This window comes from Hemitrygon akajei, chromosome 12, assembly GCF_048418815.1.
Source record: "Hemitrygon akajei chromosome 12, sHemAka1.3, whole genome shotgun sequence".
Classification (NCBI taxonomy): domain Eukaryota; kingdom Metazoa; phylum Chordata; class Chondrichthyes; order Myliobatiformes; family Dasyatidae; genus Hemitrygon; species Hemitrygon akajei.
In genome coordinates this window covers 95,410,048-95,419,031 of record NC_133135.1, presented here as the reverse complement: position 1 = coordinate 95,419,031, position 8,984 = coordinate 95,410,048, and the positions used below count along the sequence as shown (strand labels likewise).

The window sequence follows — 8,984 nt, the reverse complement described above, 5'->3', positions numbered from 1 at the left end:
TTAGTAATGGAGTCCAACAGCTTACCAACCAGCGAAGTCAAGCTAACATCCTATGATTTCCTGTCTTTAACTTCCTACTGTTCTTAAACAGTAGAACAATATTAATATTTATATTTTTTACAGCTGTGCAGACCAACCATTGCTCTGAGCAGAAAGTTTTACATGGCCTGAAAACTGTGTGGCATTTTAAGGAAACATTATAAGAGAAAATTCTTGCTGCCCAGCAACAAAGGCTATGTGAATGGGAGCATTTCAGTTACTGCGCGGTCGCACACCCATGGTGTTCGGAGGGAACAGTGGAGTGGAGTGACATTTACAATTTTCCAGTCCTCCGGAAGTATTCCAGAATCTAGTGATCCTTGAAAGATCATTAGTAATGCCTCCACGATCTCTTCAACTACCTGTTTCAGGACACTGGTGTAGCCAATCTAGTCCAGGTGACTTATCTACCTTTCAGCTTCCCAAGTACCTTCTCCTTAGCAATAGTGACTACACTCACTTCTTCCCCTGACACTCTTGAATCTCAGGCATAATGCTGGTATGCTCTACAGTGAAGACTGGCACAAAATACTTATTGAGTTTATCCACCATTTTTTTTTTGTTTCCCATTACCACTTCACCAATGTCATTTTCCAGTGGTCTGCTATCCACTCTTTTACTCTTTATATATCTGAAAAAAACTTGTGCTATACTTTTTTATATTATTGTTGGCCAGAATAAATACTATCTACAAATCTATGAATTTTAATGAATCAAGGACGGTGGAAGTAGACAGACCAATTGTCTTTGTTCTTGCTAGGTGCTTGAAGAAATGGAGGCTGCCATTTTGTGAACAGCTGTACACCTTCCATTTTGTGAAATAAACTTGCATGGCTTGATCAGTGTTTTAAAGTAGACACAATGTTGTTGCAGGTAACCTGCTGGTCTAGAGATCATATCCAAATCAGAAGTTATTTGTGAAGTGTTCTTTGATACAGTATAACATCCAGGTTTTTGAATGTTGGGGTCTGTGTCTGTCCTGAGAGATTCGAGCTGGTTGCAGGTTTGGTAACTGATTTTAAACAAAGAGTCATAGATTACCAGCTGTCATTTCTGGACCAGAGTCAATAAGAAGGTGTCAGTCAGATGACCCATAGCCAATTACACTGAAAGGCAACATTTGAACTGGTAAAGAATGAGTATGAAAACCAGAGGTTTTCAGATGCAGGGCAGTGATGACTCTCTCTAGTCATCACATCGTGGATGTGAGGTACCCCATGGATGTGGAGATTTGAAATGGGACTATGAGGAACATGGTATTATCTTTTCTATTCTTTAACTGTTCATGAAAGGTCAGGAAAACTTAGTAGGTGTGCACACAGGTACACAATTGTGTAAATTCACCTGTTCTCCCATTGAGACAATAAACATACTTGTTGAGAATTACAGATTCTCTCTGTGCCCCCATGATCATTATTACTAAAGGGAAGATCCTTGTAACATTATTGACCAGCTTACCTTCATATTTCATCTTTTCTCTCATTATTTTTTTGGTTTTCTTCTGTTAGTTTTTTAAAAGTTTCCTAATCTTCTAAATTTGTTCTTTTTTTTGCTATATTATAAACCACTCTATTTTGTTTTTATGCTGTATTTGACTTCCCTTGTCAGCCACAGTTGTTCCATCCTCCCTTTAGAATGCTCCTAGATCTTCAGTCATTGCTGCTCTGCTACAATGATTGAATAAATTCCCTGCCAGTGTCCCTTTCCAAACAACTTTGGCCAGCTCCTCTCTTATGCCTCTGTAGTTTCCTTTACTCCACCGTAATACTGTTACATCTGATTTTAGCTTCTTCATTTCAAACTGCAGGGTGATCTATCATAGTATGAAAGATATTGCACTTTGGGTGATCAAATGTAAAGGGCCAGCCCACTGTTAATGCAATACCCTTCATAGTAGTGATGTACAGAGGGATTATGGAGTCCAAGTCCATAGCTCCCTGAAAATGGCTGCACCGATTGATTAGGCGATATGGTATGTTTGCCTTTAAAGCATTGGATTCAAGAGTCATGTTATGTTGCAGCTTTATAAAACTCTGGTTAGGCTGCAACTAGAGGTTAGGCTGCATTCAATTCTTGTCGCTCCATTACCGGAAGGAAGTGGAGGCTTGAAGAGGGTGCAAGACATTTACTGGAATGCTGTCTGGATTAGAGAATAAGGAGAGGTTGAACAAATTTGAATTGGTTTCTCTTCAGTGGCGGAAAAGAGACCTGATAAAAGTTTGCAAGATTATGAGAAGCATAGACAGGCAGTATCTTTTTCCCTAGGATGAAATGTGTAATACTAGAGAGGCATTATTTTTTCTAAAAACTTCCCTTCACTGAGGTTAATCAATGGTCCCATTGTTTCCTGGCACACCTTTATAGCCTTTTCTGATCCGGGACATCACCTTTGCTGTTTTCCAGTCCTATGATATCTTTCCTGCACCTAAGAAACAATGGAAGATTCTAGTGAGCTCTTGTACAATCTTCACCTCCAGTTACTTTGGTAACGTAGAATGTATCACATTTGGTCTTGGTGATGTACTTACTTCAAGCATAGCCATCCCTTCCTCCTTTTCAATTTTCATTTTCTCAATTATTACTGCCACTACCAGTGGGGAGTTTGGCAGTATCTCACCATAAAATTGGTACTAAGTATTCATTAATGTTTCAGCCTTGCACTATTTTTGTACATCCATCTTTATTAGTCCCCACCCCATCTTAATTCTTACTAACATCCACTTTGTATTTATAAAACTTTTCAATTAGGCTTTGTACTCTCACATTTTTGTTTTACCAATCCACTTTCCCAGTTACCTTTAGTTGAATTATTCACTGAATATACAGTTTACTCTTTATTATACTCCCCTCGTTCTTTTGCAATTAGTGAGCTGTGGCCTCGGTTTCCCTGCCCTTCTCCTGTGGAAATGTATCTAGTTGGTATCTGATATATCTCCTGTTCTAGAAGCTTTACGAGATAGTCTTTGCTTTTACATTACACTAGCCAGATCCTCTCACATCCCATTAGTTATTCCTCCTCCAATTCTGCAGTTCTGCTCTAGATTTTTCCCTGCCCTCTCCGTTATCAACCAAAGCTTTACAAATTCTTTCAAGTTCAAGGTCAGTGAAGAAAATGTGGCTGATATGGACTTTCAAAATTATTTTGATTAGCCTCATATGGGATTATAAATTTAAACACTGGACCCCTTAAAACAGCTCTTTCATTCAATATGATTGTGATTGATCTCACTATCAATTCAGCCCCACATTGCTGATTCTCCCACATCCTCTCAAGACTCTGCAGGATTTTATGTTTCTAAACCGGTACCTATCACACCTCTTAATTTTTACATTTGATATCCCACCCATTCCAGTGAACCTTCTCCAAATGAATTCCATGGATTAAGAGAGACAATAGCAGGACTGATACAAAAACACAGTAAAATGGCAGGAAATAGAGAAACAATAGATAGCTTCTATTCACACTCAAGATAAATGTACATTGTAGCTCAGAGATTTATTTTTACCAGAGGCACTGCCTTCTGAAAGGCAGATTTTAGTGCAGCAACAGAAGAATTGTAGCAAATTGTCAAGACTTCCAAGAGGTTAGAGATAAACAATGGTAAATGTACCAGCTAAAGATATGAATCAACCACTTTGGAACAATAAAGTGCAGCAATATAAAGTGTACAGCCCCAAAGAGGGGAGAAGAAGAAAAAGAGGTGGGGGGGGGGGAGAAGAGAGAGAAAAAGAAAAAAAATGGATTGTTTTGGGTACTGCTCTTTGGAAAAGGTGTGAAGGCTTTAGAAAATACAGAAGACATTTACTAGAATAATTTCAGAAACAAAGAAACATTATTATGTGGATAGACTGAAAAAGCTGAGTTGTTCTTCTTGGAACAGAGGAAGTTGTGAGATGTTAAAATCATTAAGGGCATGGACAGAGAGATCCAAAAAGCGACGTGGAAAAAATACGTGTAATTTTTAAATTGTGCAAGATTGGAAAGTGCTGGTGTTGACAGGGATTTGGATACGCTTAAACACATTTCACTAAAAGATAGTATGCAGGCTCAGAATGCAATTAGGAAGGCAGATGGTATGTCATGACGACAGGATTTGAATACAAAAGCTATCTCACTCCAATCACTTCAGGACCTTTGAGGCCACACCTGTAATACTGTGAACAGATCTGATCTCTCTTATTAAGAATGTCCTTGCAATGAAGGTATTTACCTGATTTGATTTCTAGGATGGTTGGCTTATTGTATGAGCAGTAATTAAGCAGATTTGTGCCTAAACTCTGGAGTTTAGAGAATAAGGTTAACTCATTGAAAACAGGAATTCTCATGAAGCTTGGGTAGATGTAGGAACAATGTTTCTCCTAGCTGGGCTATCCAGAATCAGGAATCAGAATCTCAAAATAAGCTAGTAGCCAGAAAAGAAAACACATGAGTATTATCATGCATCATTTATTTGTAAATCACATCATTGTTTATATGAAAAGACACACAGTAATCTTGTAAAGATTTGCATTTATATAGCACCTTTCACCAACTTAAAAACAATCCAAACACTTTATGGTCAATTAGATACTTTTCAACTGCAATTGCTGCTGTAATGTAGGAAGTATGACATGCAATGTGTGCACACCAAGATCCCAAACAGCAATCTAACATTAACCAGAGAACTGGGTTTTCCCAATGCACATGAAGGAATAAAACTGGCCAAACTACCATGGTTCATTTCTGCCCTGTTCTTTAGGATAGCGCAGTGGGATCTTTTATTTTCTATCCATCCAAAAGAACTGATAAGACCTCAGTTGGACGTTTCATCTGAAAGGTGGTGGCTTGTGGAAAGCATAGCCCTCCCCAGGTACTGCACTGGTTTCAGGGCTCTGGACTGGAATTCGAATGCATGGCTTTGCCAGTAAGCAACACCTGACACTAATGCAGCAGAGAAGGCCAATTTGACAAATTAGTCAAACCCTAATGTATGATGTTGATTTGAGAATTGTTAGTAGACCTCCCAAGGAAAGCAGCTGGTTGAGGGTAAGTATTGATCAGAACTAAAGCCCACACATTAGAATGACTGATGGCAATCTATTCTGTCAAATTCCTTTCATGCAAAGTGCAGATGTTGCCTCCCCATTGTCAAAGTGAGCAACCACAACTCCAACAGGTGTTAGGATTTTATGGAAGTTGGGTGTTAGTGGTCAGTGCTTCATTTCTGTGAAGCTTTCATCAATGCCTGAACTGTGAGATTCTGCAAGATAACATCAAGCCACAAGTACAATAGTCTGATATGAACATTTGACCCAAAGATATCTGGAACATCTTAACATCACACTGGCCAGTTTAGAACAACAAAATATTTATGATTTAAATATTTCTGTTATCATATAACCACCGTAAAGTCTTTCTTTTAAAATCATCTGTGTATATCTCATGCTGGTACTGTATTGAAAAAATTAAAATATTTAATTTGGTTCTTGGGTTTTACAAAAATAATTAACAGCAGGAGCCTGTTAGGCCTTTGAGTCAATTCCAGTGTTCAATTAGACAATGGTTATTGAGCATTTCTTTACCATCCACCTACATTACGTCACAGCTCTTTACTAATACCAGTTAAGGCATTTTCAACCACTTCAAACTGTTGAGGCCAGGGTGTGTCTCTGGTCTTCCTCAACAGTGACGTTAACTGAACAATTCAGCAATGAAAATGTCTGGTCAGTGGTGTGAAGTACTGAAATCCAAAATGGTTGTGTACCCTTTGTAGCTATGACCATGTGTACAAGCATTTCCAGCCAGTGTCCTCCTATCAAGTCCTTCAATGATTTAACTAAATATAACTCCCCTTCAGATTCTTTATCTTCTAGTCACCCTCTAATTTCAAATATCGCCCTGTTTACTGTGGCTACCCAGCTTGTGATTATGTGCAGGGTGAGCCCAGTCCCACTGGGTTTACAGACAAAACCAGGTACATTCACACCTGCTGTACTGCAGTTGGCAGCCTGTCTGGCTCTCTTTCCCACAAAGTATCAGGGCACAAGCAAATGTCAGCTGTTCTAACACCAACACTGCCTAACCTGCAGCAGTTCAGCTATGCAAAGGGTTTACAGGAGGGGGGGGGGTGCTGTTCAGCCTTTTTGTACAAATTATTTTGGGAGAGAGAAAGGGAAGCCTATGGACCTAACTGGTTCTGATAAGTTCTTTTATGTGCCATTTACTGGCAGTGTAACTGTTACCTTTGGCTCTCTCCTATGGTAAGAAAGGAGACTCTGGAACTGTGTGACGGCCAAAAGACACCAGCTTTGTTTGGAGTAAAGACTGCAGAGTAGTCAGTGCTAATCAAAGGTATGATGTGTATGTGCTACGGAGATAAAAACAGTATGAACAATTTAATGGTGACAACCTCAGAGCATCTAGTTTACCTTGAACTTTCATCCGTCATTTAAAGAAGTGGACTGAGAAATAACAGAGGCATATATGGTCTGTTTGAACTTGTAGGAAAGATGGTTTTATGGCAGGATGAGGAAGGACAACAAAACAGTTACCAACTAATTGAAAATTAATACTGTATTTACCTGAATTTCTCTGAGTATAGAATATTCTACCTGGGGACGACTTCACCCCTTCCACCTCAATCCCCATACTCTAGCCCCTCACTTCATTCCATCTATCATGTTAAAAAAAAGCATGTACTGTGAGATTTCTGTTGCTATTCAAATGTATGGGGGTGGTAGAGTACATTTGAACACAATCACATGCCAGTGCAGAGAAATGCTACAATGCACAGAAACGTGAGGACAAGAAGTAAATTTAATACCACCTGTGAATAGCATTTTCCAAGCCCATGGCAGTTTCACATTTATGAACTCATTACCCAGCCTGTTAGACAAGCAGACGTGGGTCAGCCCAACAGAAACATGAGATTGCAAGACAGTTCCAGATTCTTCATTTCTGATACATGAGGCTAATGGTCTGCACTATACTAGTCCAACACTTTAATGGCTACCTGTGACCCCATCACATATTTTGTTCCTGCATAACACTTGAGTAACCATTTCCCAAGAGGAATAATTAATGCTAGGAGTTTCTGCATTGTGAATTCTCACAAAATATCTGGATATGGTCATTCATGATCTAAACCTAATCACAGATTCCTCTCTCCTCTGTTGAAAGGGTTGTGGAAATCAGAGATAACAGTGATTATAGCTTTCAATAACTGCTGTTGTCTACACAAGTTGTTTAATTATTGAAAGCACCGCAGCCTAGCACAATTCTGGCCATACCTCTGATCTGCACATAGTACAGCAAATAGCAGGAGTTTGATTTTAATTCTACTACTTCTGTGACCAATTATAATTAGCTGACTCTGCATAAACCAATACTTAAAACTGGGGTCTTGTGGTCTGCTTGGCCAGCAGTGTACCCAACAGCCTTCTGTACACACTCAAACCATCAAGGGCACTACTTCTAGGAGAAATATAAACTTACTAGGAAGCCAAAGGCTCTAAAATCCTCTTTCCCAAATCCATGGAAAACAATATTCTTCTATCCTGTGGGGAACAACGCTGGGTGCAACCCTATACTTCCAATGTTCACATGACCTTGGGTAAATCCCTCAGCATTTTTGTGAATGAACAATTTAAATCGAGACATTCAGCAGTGACCCTGCAGGTAAAAAAATAACAGTGATTGCAGTGAAGATGGGTGGGGTGCACAAACTTTTCATACTCAGCAACCAAAGGCCCAGGGACTGGTCAGCCTAGACAGTAGCACCAGAGAGTGGCAGGTTCTTCTTCTGTCCTCCCTCTTACCACTGCTCCTTCCTCTATTTATCCCTTGCACAAACAGTTCAGGTCAGAGAGTAAATAACAGTATCAGCACCACAACCAAGATGATTAGTAGAACGATGATTCCACACCATTGCCGTCGATCTGTAGGATGAAACAAAAAGAAAAGCTGAATAAATATCTATTTTCCTTTTCCTTGTTGACTATAAGGGAAGTTGGTCTGGTTTATGTCAGGTACAAAGAATGCATCATACAGAAGACAAGTGTCTTTTCCAGTTGGTTTTGATTGTACGGTGAGTGACCTTCCAAACTCTTTCCTAACACTATCCTCCACCACCCTCATTAGACTAGGTTTGTCATTTGGATCATTCCAGACAAAGCCAAGCAAAGAAGGAAGTGTTTAGTCACAATGCTCCAGCTCTTGCACTGAGAAGACTGGAAAATAGCCAATGTTGTTCCTTTGTTTAAGAAAGGTCAGAATTTGGATTAAATAATTATTTTAAATTATGATCCATTATTGAGTAGGATAAGAAATAATCTGGATAAGTGGGGGGCACCGAGACTGCCACTCTGGGGTACAGTCAATGTAGTTAAAATGGTCATAGCACCTCAGTTTAACTATCTTTCTATGATGCTTCCTTTAAATATTTCAGATTCGATCTACAAGCAACACAACAAAATAATTAGTGACTTTCTATGGGATAAGAAGCAGCCTAGAATTAAAATAAGTAAGATGTGTATGTCCAGGGACATGGGTGGGCTCAGTCTACCAGACATCAGGGCATATAAATTATCCTTTGAAATGACCAAGTTAGCTAAACATTGGGACAGGGCTGATGTTGATTTAGATTGGGTAGTTATGGAACGGAGCTTGGCTGCACCACATTCTCCCCTTAACATTCTCTCACAACATGTGGAAAACAAGAATAATCTAAAACCTAACACGAGGAAATCTGCAGATGCTGGAAATTCAAACAACAACACACACAAAATGCTGGTGGAACACAGCAGGCCAGGCAGCATCTAATGGTGGAGTCAGCAGGAGACGCTCATGGAGTGAGCACTGTTTCAGATTTGCTCCTTAACCTTTACTTTTTTTAACCTATGATCACCCTTATTTAACTTACTTTTACCTACACCAAAAGATTCTTGCTACTTTTTTGGACTTATCT

General features: G+C 39.4%; 1 protein-coding gene across 2 annotated transcripts in view; it reads right to left on the bottom strand.

The window, feature by feature from the left end:
* Window positions 1–4,470: 4,470 nt before the first annotated feature.
* The window catches only part of stx6 (syntaxin 6), a 48,722-nt gene continuing 44,208 nt past the window's right edge, over window positions 4,471–8,984 (bottom strand). For both annotated transcript variants that reach the window (XM_073063694.1, XM_073063695.1), the window contains one exon: window positions 4,471–7,956. In XM_073063694.1, coding sequence (XP_072919795.1) covers window positions 7,880–7,956 — 77 coding nt within the window. In that variant the 3' untranslated portion in view covers window positions 4,471–7,879. The remainder of the gene's footprint in view (window positions 7,957–8,984) is intronic.